Source organism: Rutidosis leptorrhynchoides, chromosome 4, assembly GCF_046630445.1.
Source record: "Rutidosis leptorrhynchoides isolate AG116_Rl617_1_P2 chromosome 4, CSIRO_AGI_Rlap_v1, whole genome shotgun sequence".
Lineage (NCBI taxonomy): Eukaryota > Viridiplantae > Streptophyta > Magnoliopsida > Asterales > Asteraceae > Rutidosis > Rutidosis leptorrhynchoides.
The window spans coordinates 148,031,786-148,046,351 of record NC_092336.1 but is presented as its reverse complement, the minus strand read 5'-3'; the positions used below and the strand labels follow the sequence as shown (position 1 = coordinate 148,046,351).

At 37.7% G+C, this 14,566-nt stretch overlaps 2 protein-coding genes across 2 annotated transcripts; one reads left to right on the top strand and one right to left on the bottom strand.

The window, feature by feature from the left end:
- Positions 1-1,039: 1,039 nt before the first annotated feature.
- On the bottom strand, positions 1,040-2,235 carry LOC139841117 (uncharacterized). Its single transcript, XM_071831350.1, has 2 exons — positions 2,181-2,235; positions 1,040-1,458 (listed from the first exon to the last, which is right to left on the bottom strand). The coding sequence occupies exons 1-2, from the start codon at positions 2,233-2,235 to the stop codon at positions 1,040-1,042; spliced, it is 474 nt and encodes a 157-aa protein (XP_071687451.1).
- Positions 2,236-5,844: 3,609 nt separating this feature from the next.
- Positions 5,845-12,128, top strand: LOC139841116 (uncharacterized). The gene is made up of 4 exons (XM_071831349.1): positions 5,845-5,997; positions 9,347-9,412; positions 9,893-10,906; positions 11,280-12,128. The coding sequence occupies exons 1-4, from the start codon at positions 5,845-5,847 to the stop codon at positions 12,126-12,128; spliced, it is 2,082 nt and encodes a 693-aa protein (XP_071687450.1).
- Positions 12,129-14,566: the final 2,438 nt, after the last annotated feature.

Sequence of the window (14,566 nt, the reverse complement as noted above, 5' to 3'; positions counted from 1 at the left end):
CCAATTGATTTTAGAAAATGATAGACTCTTGGTACATTGCTTTTGCCTTAATTTAACTATTAAGGCAACCATTTACATTTACATAAAACTTATAACTAAATAATATGTTATAATGTATGTAAATATGTATTATATAGGCTTTCCTTTTGCTTAAAAAAACGTATGAACACAACTTTTAAAGTGATCATGTTAAACCTGTAAGATAAAATTTATCTTTTCAAACGACAACTTTTTATTATTATTTATTAATTAAAAACAGTGTTTGAATGAACAGTCCAATTCAAAGAGGTTCTAAACCCCAATAATATATTTTTCTATATTTCAATAAACTTATCTTTGGTATTTTGTTTCTCTCACAGGGGCACCAAAAGCTTAGGACCGGACCTGGCCTTGTAGAGAAGCAAGTACAATGCCTAGATTCCGATCACGTTGTCGATGATTCTGATAACTCAACAGACCTGAAATTGACACACGAAAATCCTGTAAGACTATTATTCAGTTGTTGTTATATTTTTTTTTTCTCATCTACTATCCGAATCTGACTTACTTCTTGTTGTATTTTCGATGTTAAAAGGAACATTCAAATTATGGAGTTGGAAATCTTCATTGGGAATATATTAAGGTAATTTTTCCAAATAATTTTAAATAACAAGATTGTATTCCGGTTCTTTTATTTTTTTGAAAAGCAAAAAGGTATATTAAAACTCAAAACAATATACAAATGTACATTGGCATGCCAAAAGCGAGCCACTCGAGAGAACAACTCGAAAAATAGACTACAAGATTATACACAAATTTACGCTAAACCATTAACCAAATAAAGTCCAAGTTAACCAATTCCGGATCTTATAGAAGTCACGTTGCCCTAATAACTCGGATTTAAGAGGCATTGATGCCAAGCCACCGATAGTGTTTTTGCTCTCTTCGAAATTCATTCAAAGCTTCTAACTTGGATTTCATTAAAAATATTCTCACTAGATTTAGATACATTGTTGAAACCTTTATGATTTCTATTTCTCCAAATAAGATATCCGCTAAACTATCGAACCGCTTGCCAAATCAAATGACCATTTTGCTTCCAACCACGACTATCTTCCACATTAAAAGCCATTTTGCAATCTGTGTAAACTGAACTGGAAGGAATATTCCACCAATCCCGAACCCGTGACCAAATTTCTATCGACAAGTTACATTCCAAAATGATATGCTCAACAGATTCCGGGGCATTATCGCAAACCGGACAACGAACCGAATTGAGGTCAACGCCCCTTTTGTCTAATTCGAGCCTCACCGGTAACCTTCCACGCATTGATCTCCAAACAAACACTCCCAATGATTGTGGAAGGAACTTATTTAAAAGGGTGATGTTACCAGAACTCGAGCTCCCGAGCATTACCTTATTGAGAATATTAGACAAGGTGTATGGTGATAACACTTTTTCGGCGAAAAAGCATAAATCTAAATTAACATAGATCAGAGGTCCTTAAAACAACCAAAACTAGGTTATCCAAATAACAAAGTCCACCGCAAACCACACTCAAACACACACAAGGAACTACCCAAACTACCCTATCATCATAGAGTCTCGATTGCAGACTTATATATGCTAATATTTTAGGACTCAAACAACGCAGATGGTCTAGCAAAATCATTCACCCATAAAAATAAACAAAAGTATAAACGAGAAAAGTTAAATCGACACAAGATATAAGCGTGGTTATATGTAATCGATGCGATTACTTTACTCAACGACAAAGTAGACAGATTTTATTGTTAAATTTCGTGCGTACAATGTATGTGTTACATAAACATCTATTTATAGTGTAAAAAGAAAGACGAATCAGAACCCAACGAGGAATCTTAGTTCAAAACCAATTCTGGTCGACACGGCCTCATGATCCACGAGAAATGTGTCGCGCCCGCGAGCCATGTAAAATATGCCTCGCAACCTGCGAGCCTTGCCTCGCGCCCTACGAGAGCTCTCGTCCTTTTTTAAGCACATCTTCCCATGATATTATGCTCACGATCCGCGAGCCTTCCAGCGACCAAAACTTTATTTTTAGGCAATTGATCTTAATTAATCTTCACACACAACAATCTTCCACTTGAAGAGTATCAAACCAATCTCGTCAACCCATCAACTAAACAATCTAACCAAGAACGTTAAACCATCATTATACCGCCGAAGTCTTTTCTATCAAACCGTTCGATCCTAAGTTTCCTGTCTTTCGCCATTGATCCCAAACTCGAACCTTGAGTTCTTGATATCACTTGTTAGGATTTCAGGACCGAAACAACGCAGATGATCTAGCAAAATCACCCACCCACAACAATAAACGAAAGTATAAACGAGAAAAGTTAAATCGACACAAGATATTAATGTGGTTATATGTAATCGATGTAATTACTTTACTCCACGGCCACCTAGAGAGATTTTATTGATAAATTTTGTACATACAATGTATGGATTACATAGGATCTATTTATAGTGCAAAAAGAAAGACGAATCGGAACCCAACGAGAAAACCTAGTCAAAAACCAATTATGGTCGACACGGCCTCGTGATCTACAAGAGATGTCTCGCGATCCACAAGCCATGTGAAATATGCCTCACAACCTGCTAGCCTTGCCTCGTGCCCTGCGAGAGCTCTCAACCTGTTTTCAGCACATCCTCGTGCCCAATGATCTTATGCTCGCGAACCGCGAGCGTTCCAGCGACCAAAAACTTGACTTTTAGACAAACGATCTTGATTAATCTTCACACACAACAATACAACCACAAAGTAAATAACATAAGAGGGGTGAAACCAGCTGAAAACTGAATGTCACTGCCGGCTAACTGAACCTACCATACGGATGTCAGGAAACATCCTTGAACCCCATAACATACACCAATGATCATACTAGAAAACCCGCATTTGAGAATCGAGAAAGACGTAATGTGAGAATAGAAAAGCAGTGACACGGGGAAAAGTCGCTTGAACAGAAACCATCTATAAAGAATATGAGCAAAAGGTGAAGGGGGTTATGGACTAGACTTAAGGGGGAAAACGAAACAGAAAACCGACATAAGAGGAAGACATAACCTACTGAAAATCACTTTGGCGACCCACCATCACCGGTAAAATGCGTTCATACATAAGAGGAAGACATAACCTACTGAAAATCACTTTGGCGACCCACCATCACCGGTAAAACGCGTTCATCAGAGACCGAAGGAAGGCAGTTAGAACCACCACCCACACTAACTCACCATTGCAAAAACCTTCAAAAGCCTTACCTTGCAGTCTTAATCGGAAACACTCAAGAGGCTACTCTTTAATTCTTGGAGTGAATAGTTGATCCTTACCTTCACTTCAACGCTTATGCCTAACTTCATAAAATCACAATAACAGATAACAAATACTGTATTCCATCACTAAAGGTTGTTAGTACCGCATTGTCGTCTCTCAACTCAAGTAATTAACTTAAGTAATTATCAATGCTTTACTTCTTATATTATTATAAATTACTAGTAATTAACTCAATAAATTATCAATGCTTTACTTCTTATATTATTAACCAATGTTTAAAACGACAATAAAAGTTTCAAAAATTGCACACAAAATGACAATATATACTTTGGCTGATATTAGTATTAGTAATAGTAATTACATGATAATGATAACTATCATCTGATTATGTTTAACACAAACTGCACCTCAAAATGTCCACATGACCACATTCATCCCCTACATATATCATATATATATAAACTATTCATTTATTTGGTTTGGGCTTTTGTTGGACGTATATCTGGATCTTAGAGACAATCTAAACTCTATCTTAAGGCGAAAAACAAAAGTCAAAGCTTTTAATCGAATAACTTTAACTCTTGGGATCGATTATATCAAACCTAGACACATAAACTAGATTAGATCGACACCTTGAACCCTCTATAATTGGGTAAGTAGTTTGAGACGACTGCAGATCGATGATACGGACTTAGGGTTGCATGTGGTGTGTAACATGATAAAGTAACCCTAAGCTCGTATATATACTTGTTAATCTCAATTTAGCTTCGAATTCGTGTTTGATTTGGTTGAATGTATGTATATCATATGTATATATGTGTATGTATAGCAATGGTGATGAAGGTGCTAAGATGAAGATCAGTTTAAGTTTATTGACTCAACTAAGTGCCAAGATTAGTTACAATGTGTTAGGGAATTGGGAGAAGTGTGTGTGATCTTGGTGTAATTGTGAGGGAAGAGATTAAACACACTAGTGAGGTAATGGTATTTATATGTGTATACCATTCCCCTTACATCACCCAATTTAGTCAATGCACATCAAAATATTTGCTGACTTAACATTCTCCCCCTTGATGTGCGTCGATTAAATTTAACTTTAAGCACTCTAGGATCTCTTCGATGTCTTAAACTCTCCCCCTTAGAATAACCATAACAGATGATTTGAACATGTAGAAACCTCTTCTTGTGAAAGTCTCTTTATATGCACGAATAATTCTCCAAGCAACGCTCATTGCAGGTTCTTTGCTTTGCAAGATTGATTCTCCAAGCGACGTTCATTGCAAATTCTTTGTTTTGTTGACATTTAGAAATTCTTCTTGTTGGAATGTCTTAGATCAACTTGAATATTCTCCCCCTAGACATTAGAGTTATTGTTTCACTCCCGCTTTATTCGGCACTGGTTATTTCCATTACTTTGTTTTGTCTCGCGAAAGCTTGAGTAGTAGATGAACATCAACCTTTGAATGATTTCTCCCCCTCATGATGATTGCGTGCAACAAGATCATCATGTAACATAGGTTAATATTGAAGTTGATAACCTTGAAGTCCGGGGCATACACTGAAATATGTGTACGCCATATTGTAATCAAATCGATTTGAAATCGTTGTTGACATACCATTTTTAGGCACGATCGATTTGCTTGATTGATCTTGAGTTCCACTGAGAATGAATATCGGTCTGAAAAAGTTTTGGTTTAGCTAGATTCATAGGTCGTGGCTTAAAGGAAAGTAACTCTTTCAATGACTACTTGAATGGTTTTGAAGGAGTGTTTTTGAATGGTTTATCTGACGGATTGCTTAGTTTCTTTGAACTTAGTTGCTTTGGTTTATGAGCAAACCACTCGTATTGGTCACGAAATCCCGTGAGTTCCCCATTAGTCCCATAAGTTGGTTGTTGAAATGTTTGATTGGTTTAGATTGGTAATTGGAGTAGACTCATTGTCCGTGGGAAACATATTTGTGAGGTTTGGAAACCTTGGGGATTTTTGGTGAATGAACCTTCTTGTCAACCGTAGAAGAATGCTTTGATTCTGAAAGATGTGGTTTGGAGTATACCGGGATCTCCGGTGAAGGATTTTGCTTCTCAACCGTAGAAGAAGGACGTTTTGATTCCAAAATATGTAGCTTTGTGCATATAGGGATTTCAACTTGTGTACCCATCGACACCATGGTTGGTTTTGAAATTGGTGTTGATTAAACATCTATCTCATGTCACAAATCAGAAATGCATTTTTCAAAGTCATGAGTTAATGTTCGGTTAAGAGTTTGAGCATGATCAACAACTGTGCGAAGTTGTAGAATGGTCTTTGAATCAAGTTCACATTCGGACTAGAGACGACCATTTTCCTATGAAATCATTTGTTTTTCAGCAATCTGTGATTGAAGATCCTGAATGATGTGAGCAGAAGTCTCAGTTTTGTCGTTGAAAGTCTTTGTTTGAAGTTGTAAATCAGTTTGAAGAGTAACCACTTTTATTTGAAGCTTTCCGTTCTCTAATTTGTTGTATGAAATAGATGAATCCAATTCTTTGATTTAAGCTTGCAACTTGCAAATGTCTTCCGAAGTTGTATCCTCAGTTCATCTTCTAGTTTACAAATTTTCTCTTTCAATTCCAAATCATTTGATGCTTTCGGTAAATCGGAAGATTGTTCTCTCATCCGTTGAAGATGAAGCTGTGTTTGAAGCTTTTGATGAAGGTTATTTTGTACGAAAATACAATTCTAACGTTTACCCTCTTGTTGTGGCACGAGCAACTATACTGATAATGAGGAGCTGCATCTGAAGGAGACGGTTCCTCTGGAGTCATTAATAAAGCTATGGACTCAAGAATTGTACCTTGTGTTGCTTGCTCATAAATGGTAAGTGAACACGGTGTCGGAGTATTATAACAACAAGAACATCTCTTGTCTCGATGGTTGAATCGTTCAACAAAATCTGGTTTTGGAGGTATAACGGAAGAAATACTCGACATTTTAAGTCGTTGTGAGAAACCGAACTTTTGAAAAAAAAAAAAAAAAAAAAAAAACTTCTTGATCTGTTGGGCTTGCAGTAAATGTTAAAGTAACAAATGGGCCACTTTGTTTTAACGTGGACCTGATGATCAATCAGATCAATTGGGACTTAGGTTGATCTTGGGCTTGAAGCAATTAATGAGTGTTAGGGATTTGTAAACTTTGGGCCTGCTACAGAACTATACAAAAAATAAAAAAATAATAATAATGATAAAAATAAAAAAAAAACGTTGTAACATACGGAGTAGTATATGTACTCTTCTTTCCCAGTGCTTTCTTCTTCCCCAAATTCAAAACGATGAACCCTATTATTTTTCTTACCGTACGCTTCAACAAAGTAAAATTAATCACTCGTACTTTTCATTGTACGTTTCAATCACTCATACGTTTCACCTCAGTTCACTCATATGAAATCAATAGACCAAATTGTTGATCAACGTATAACCATACGTACGTTTCGGTCCTAAACGAATCAACAGTGTACTCAATCGTGTGATGATTCATACGTTTCAGCCTTAATCGTACGAGAGAAGCTATAACAGAATATCTTGATGTAGTTACGATTCCGGTAACGTATGAAGATGCCGATGAAGATTCTGGTGAGCTTTTCTGGAGGATTTTCGATATCTTCAGTTGAATGATGAAATCTATCTGTAATTACTTACTGATAGTGCAGAAGTCAGAAATCAGATTCAAACACAAACAATAACCAAATCACTTGAATCAATTATAAATTCATGAAGAACAGTAGCGGTTAGGCATGAACTTCAAACTAAAATTGATTTTGTGATTCAAGCGTTTTCAGATAACGATCTGTTCATGCATATTTTTTCCAAGGGAAAACCTACACACGGACATCAATGCGAAAGGGTTTTTTCAGGCGTCAACGTCGTTGATCTCCGGTCCGGTTACCGTGAATAACCCGTACCCTAGATGATGATCTCGGGAGGGTGGTCAACGAATTGCCCGCCGGTCGATAGTCGGACCCTATCGACGGCAAAGGGAGAAAAAACTCTACAAGACCCGTAGGTAAAAACCCTAGAGTTGCGATCGTGAAGACGATCGTGGAGAAGATCCGGTGATAACTGCCTTGTGCGTTGCGGACTTGCGGTGTGATCGAATGATCGTATGATGTGGTGCTTTCATTGAGAGAGTAAGAGTTGTATGCGATTGGGATATTGTGAACTTGATGTAGGTTTTGTCCCATATTTATAGATGGGAATTAGGGTTACTTGACTTGTGGCCCAAGTTAATTGCGTAGACCCTAATTGGGCCAAACCCTACGTCATCAAGTCCCCTAAGTTCGGTATGATATTTTTGTCAAGTATCGTATCGAACTTCTCATTATGCTGCGAAAAATAAGTTCACAGGAGCCTGCGCAAACAACTGTGCGTAAACCCGCGAACATATGCGCAAAAAACCGCATGCAGAATGCGTGGGGAAACCGCATGAACTAGCATTCGTAAAACCGCATGAAAATTGCGTCTAAAGTCACGGACAACTGTGCGCAAAGCGTGCGTGGATCAAAGCGTGTGGACAGTTGCGCAAGCGCGCGAACATCTGCGCTAAATATTCATGTACTTAAACCGCATATAACGAATTAAAAGCTCAATAAGAAAAGACAAACCTTCTCAAACCGAACGATAGACGGTAGAAACACGAGACATAATGCATCGTGCCCCACGGTGGGCGCCAAATGTTCATGCATATTTTTTCCAAGGGAAAACCTACACACGAACATCAATGCGAAAGGGTTTTTTTAGGCGTCAACGTCGTTGATCTCCGGTCCGGTTACCGTGAATAACCCGTACCCTAGATGATGATCTCGGGAGGGTGGCCAACGAATTGCCCGCCGGTCGATAGTCGGACCCTATCGACGGCAAAGGGAGAAAAAACCCTACAAGACCCGTAGGTAAAAACCCTAGAGTTGCGATCGTGAAGACGATCGTGGAGAAGATCCGGCGATAACTGCCGTGTGCGTTGCGGACTCGCGGTGGCAGCGTTGCGGTGTGATCGAATGATCGTATGAGGTGGTGCTTTCATTGAGAGAGTAAGAGTTGTATGCGATTGGGATATTGTGAACTTGATGTAGGTTTTGCCCCATATTTATAGATGGGAATTAGGGTTACTTGACTTGGGGCCCAAGTTAATTGCGTAGACCCTAATTGGGCCAAACCCTACGTCATCACGATCTCTTTATGAAAGTTGTTGTTATGAACTTCCCGAATTCATACGAATCGGAGAAGCTCTCGAAACAACTTGAAGACTTCAAAGGAAGAATCAGTCTTGAAGATTGAATCGGAATGAACTTATTGATATTAACAAATTATAGTTCAAGATTACAAGAATAGAGGGAGGAGAAAGTGTTTACACACATACAAAAATTTAAGCTACCTACAATTACAATTGAAACTAATACTTGTACTAGCTATGAACAACTACTCTTATTCCTACTATTGAACCCGGTGTATTTCCAACCATGAACCCACGTGCCAGCCACATGCCATATATGAGCACATAACAGTTGTTGCAAACCGGAATCCTAACCTTCGTTGATCAATTTCATATACTGAAATAGCCTACAACTTTCGAATTCAATCAATGAATTTCAGTTTGACTTTTTAGAAGCTAGCTTTGGCTGACAAATTAATGATCAAATCATGGAATTAGAAACTGAAAATTTGCAGAAAGTATCACGAGATCAATTCGAATATCACTACGTTTTTACTTTTCCGTAAATGAGCTTGTATTGATCAAAAGACCAAAACAGTTTGACGTTTACAGAAAAGTCAAACTCTGATGAACTACAACAGAATTTATGAATTAAACACGAATTTGAAGATCTGGATCGATGAACGAAGTGTTCTTTTGCTCTGATACCACATGTTAATCTCAATTTAGCTTCGGATTCGTGTTTGATTTGGTTGAATGTATGTATATCGTATGTATATATGTGTATGTATAGCAATGGTGATGAAGGTGCTAAGATGAAGATCAGTTTATTGACTCAACTAAGTGCCAAGATTAGTTACAATGTGTTAGGGAATTGGGAGAGGTGTGTGTGATCTTGGTGTAATTGTGAGGGAAGAGATTAAACACACTAGTGAGGTAATGGTATCTATATGTGTATATCATTCCCCTTACATCACCCAATTTAGTCAATGCACATCACAATATTTGTTGACTTAACAATACTGTGTACGGTGAGTGACAGTCGACCGACTGACCAGTTGGTCGACTGTTACACCGACCTACACCAATCCATCGATGGTGTCCTCAGGACTGTGTGGTCAGTTTAACAATTGATTTCAACATTCACGAAACCAACATTCAATAGTCAACGTTTCATGTTAAAAGTTCGTCAATACATGACTGAAGTAAACGAATAAGTGCTAACTGCCGTTAACATTCATTTATTTATTCTCATTCTAACAAACTATACGCGAAGTTAATGGTGGTTGTCAATATTATAGCTCTAAATGAATCAACGAAATATCACACATTCAATTTCTTCTCAAGTATGTTTTAATTTGTTCTTCTAGCAAAGTATATATGAGCTGATCGAGACTCTTTACCCGGCTTGTGCAGGAAAATATCTTGAAGCATCTTAAAATTCAACGCAGTGCTATATTCTTGGCCACCTCTAACTTCAATAAGGCATACATTTCTAGGTTGGGAGATGACCATCGGGAATACTTAGCAGAACTCGAGTATTTTGATCAAGAAAATTCAGCCTACGTAGATGAAAACAATAGAAGCGAACCACCCAAGAAACGCACCCTTGTAAAAATAAAACGCCTCTTCAATATTAGACACGGCCAAGAAAGAGAAGATCAGGAAAGAAAAGACTTATTCACTAAGGAAATTCTAGTGCTTAGCACTTGTAAGCATCCTAACATACTGAATCTACTTGGATTTTGTGATGATGATTCCGAGATGATAATCGTTTATGAGAATAAAATATCAGAATACCTTGATACTTATTTAATGAATAAGGAGAAGCCTAATTTTACGTGGGCAAAACGGTTGAGAATATGTCTTGATGTTGCATATGGATTGGAGTACTTACACTACGGTGTAGACCAAGCTATTATAATACATCGTGATATAAGATGTGGCACAATTATTTTAGATGAGAATTTGGGGGCACGAATTGCTAACCTTTGTAAATGCGTTTACCTTCTTCCTTATCGAGATGAAAATAATCTTTATCTCGATACTCTTATTGGTAGTTACGGTTACATGGATCCAGAATATCGGAAGATGAAGATGCGTAAGTTAAAAAGAGAATCTGATATATACAGTTTTGGAGTAGTTATGTGTGAACTTTTTTGTGGTAAATTAGCCGATGAATCAGACTTTACGGAGAGTGGGTTGGCATACGAGCTACGAAGATGCTTCCATGAGGGAACTGTGACGAATATGGTAGATCCTATTATTAAGGAAGAAAGCAGTGGCAACTTTACCCTGAATAGAGGACCCAACACAAATTCTTTGGATGCATTTCTGAAAATCACGGTTGCGTGTTTGGAAGAAACTCAAGATAAACGTCCAACAATAAAAGTTGTCATTGAGGAGCTCAAAAAAGCCTTAAAGTTTCAAGTAAGTTAACTGTTTTCTTACTGTTAACCTTTTTTTTTTTTTTTTTTTTTTTTTTTGTATCACCAATGGTATGTTTTCGTATCCTTAAGTTTTACTTCATCGAGGAACTGGAAAAAACCTTTTTTTGATCCCTATATTACTTATTTATATAGCTGTCAAGAATAATTATTTATACATAATAATTTATATGGATAAATAAACACAAGGAATATAAAAAAGATGGTGGATTCTATTCGGGAATATCCAAAACAACAATTTAGTGCATGTATCAATTGGTGCACATTATATATATTTTAACATTTTCTCTTGTTATAATGCATGCATGTACATGTAATGTAATGTATGTATTTATTTGGTGTCTCATGGTTGACAGGAAAACAACCAAGAAGCTCTCAGGATTTCACTTAACGAAATACAATTAGCCACTAACAACTTTCATGATAACAATTGTGTTGGCGGAGGAGGGTTTGGGAAAGTTTATATAGGGAAACTTCCACTTAGTGATTACACAGTTGTTGCAAAACGATTGGATACGACGGGTGGTCAAGGGGATAAACAATTTCGGAATGAGCTCCAAATTCTTTTTGAGTATAAGCATGATAATATCATTAGTCTTGTAGGCTATTGTGATGAAAAAGATACGAAGGTTATTGTTTATGAGTATGCAATAAGAGGAAGTCTTGATAGGTACTTGAATGATAGTCGTCTTACTTGGATAAAACGACTTAAGATATGCATTGATGTTGCAACCGCATTAGATTTCCTTCATAGAGGAACCAGGACACTAGCAACAGTTATACATAGGGATATCAAACCTGATAACATTTTGCTAACTAGAGACTGGAATGCAAAACTTGCTGATTTTGGACTTTCCTTGATAAGTGCAATAAATAATGAAACTGACTTCGTCTTTAATCATGCGTGCGGCACAGAGGGCTACGTAGATCCACTTTACTTGAAATCGCGTTTCTTAACCAAAAAATCTGATATATATTCGTTTGGTGTCGTTTTATTTGAGATCTTGTGTGGAAGATCAACGTTCCAGGTCCGCAAGGAGAAAGGTGTGTATGTACCAATTTTCATTAAAGACAGATTTGAGAAAGGAAAAGGAAAACACGATGACGTGGTATTTGAGGAAATAAAAGAACAGATCATGCCGGAAGCATTGAGTGTATTTCACACGATTGCTTATCGATGCTTAAATCAGAAAAGAGAAGATTGACCAAAAGCAAAAGAAGTTGTGGAACAACTTAAGAAAGCATTAGAATTGCAAGTAAGTTATCATACTTTTACCAAGGCCGTGTTCATATATTTAACATGTAGGTTAGTAAACACCATCAGCTAATTATACTACATTTATTATGATTATTACTCACTATCACAATTGCATTTACACTAATTGATTATCTTGTTCCTCACCCAAAGCTTTAACCATAACAAAAGTGTTGGGAAATTACGGCCTCACTAATTCCCACCACCCAGCCCAACAATAATAGTAAAGAAAACAATAATAGTAAAGAAATAAGAACAATACACAACACAAGATTTAACGTGGAAACTCCAAAACAGGAGAAAAACCACCGGCCCCCAAAGAGAGAAATACACTATATCACAAATTGTTACAATGATATAGACGACTCTCTTAAGCCAACTACACTCTCCAAAATATTTAACTAATACAACTCTCAAACAAGGGTAAGAAAGAAAGAAATAATCAAATACTTAAAGTGTATTGATTGGTGCAATTTGGAATAAAGACTTAGCCCCTCTTATATAACCAAGTCACTCACCCCTCACATATTCCTCCCACCAATGTGGGATAAACATATCTTCTACTAGCCAAAATAAACCAACAAATCTCCACCTTTTGGATAGAAGAAGATAACCATGCTTCCACATTGCAAGGATAACCGATGTAGGCGCTTCCTCGACGACAACTTCAAGATCCTCATCTTCATGCCGTTGACATTATCTCCCAAGAGACAAAACTTGCATCTTCATCGAACATTGTCTAAACCGACAATCATTGTCATCACAGACAATCATAACTCTTAACAAGAATTATCATACTCCACCATTAAGAGTATAGCACTTAGAATATCACATTCCAAGCATTTCACCTCGGCACATGTTGTTGAACAACCAGCTGAAACTTTATGGTGCAACTTCCCTGTTTGGCTTTCCCGAAAGTCCCATCAGCTACAACATCAGTTTCCACCACACAACCTGCATCAACGCCAAACCAATGCCCATGTGTAATTGTGGAACCGCTAACGAACATCCCTTTCCACGGTGGCGCGGACACACCATGAGGATGACGTGACTTCAGAGGAATTCGTCACTCTCCGTAACAACGGAGACAATGTTAGCGTCTTTGGAGCCATTTACCGGATTAGCTCCACCGGGACAATTAACCCTTACATGTCCAGTCTTCCCGCACTTCCAGCATGTCAGATTCTTTCTAGAGTTTCTCTTCTGCCTATCCGAACACAACACTATCGTATCTCCTGATGACGAGACCCCGTTACCTTCCAGTCTTTTCTCCTCGGATAGGAGCTTGCTAGTAACGTCTTCAAACTTCAGAGTTTTCTTCCCATACATCAAAATAGGTTTCATGTGTTCATAAGACGATGATAAAGATAATATCAACCTCAAAGCTTTATCTTCATCATCCGTTTTAACTCCAATAGCCTCCAGTTCTGAAACAATACCGTTAAGAATACTTAGATGATCTGAAATCTTTGAACCCCCATCCATATGCAGAGTATCAAATTGTTCTTTAAGACACAACCGATTTGAGATGCCCTTGCCCTGGTACAACTGCTCTGGTTTAACCCAAAGCTCCTTTGTCGTTGATAACCCGTGCACATTTGCAAGCACGTTCTTTGCAAGACACAAACGAATCGCACTTGCTGCCCTCAAATCCATATCATCCCATTCTTCTTCATCGAACTTACTGCTAGAATCACTGCCAGGAACAAGGGTGGGTTTACCCTTCAAAGCCTTGTGTAAACCGGACTGAATCAACACATCCTTGACTTGAACCTGCCATAAGCCAAAATTGATTATCCCATCAAATTTCTCTAAATCAAACCTCATTGGACTGAACTTCGGCATCGTATCCGTATCCTATAAACAACACTTTCTCTGATTTTGCTCACGTTTCGAATAGCCAAAAGATGTAGCAGGTAGCCAGGACTCTTTAAATCGGAAATCCACAACTAGGCCACTAACAAATCCAACTATTACTACGAATCAGAAAAAATATTGTCTAACCAGATACCCTATACGATCAATAGAACTCGTTTCTGATGTGGACGATCCACTCCCGTGGCAACCACAGAGCATACTCCGACTCCTATAACCGAGACCCCCGTCAAACCTGACGCTCTGATACCAGTTGTTGGGAAATTACGGCCTCACTAATTCCCACCACCCAGCCCAACAATAATAGTAAAGAAATAAGAACAATACACAACACAAGATTTAACGTGGAAACTCCAAAACAGGAGAAAAACCACCGGCCCCCAAAGAGAGAAATACACTATATCACAAATTGTTACAATGATATAGACGACTCTCTTAAGCCAACTACACTCTCCAAAATATTTAACTAATACAACTCTCAAACAAGGGTAAGAAAGAAAGAAATAATCAAAT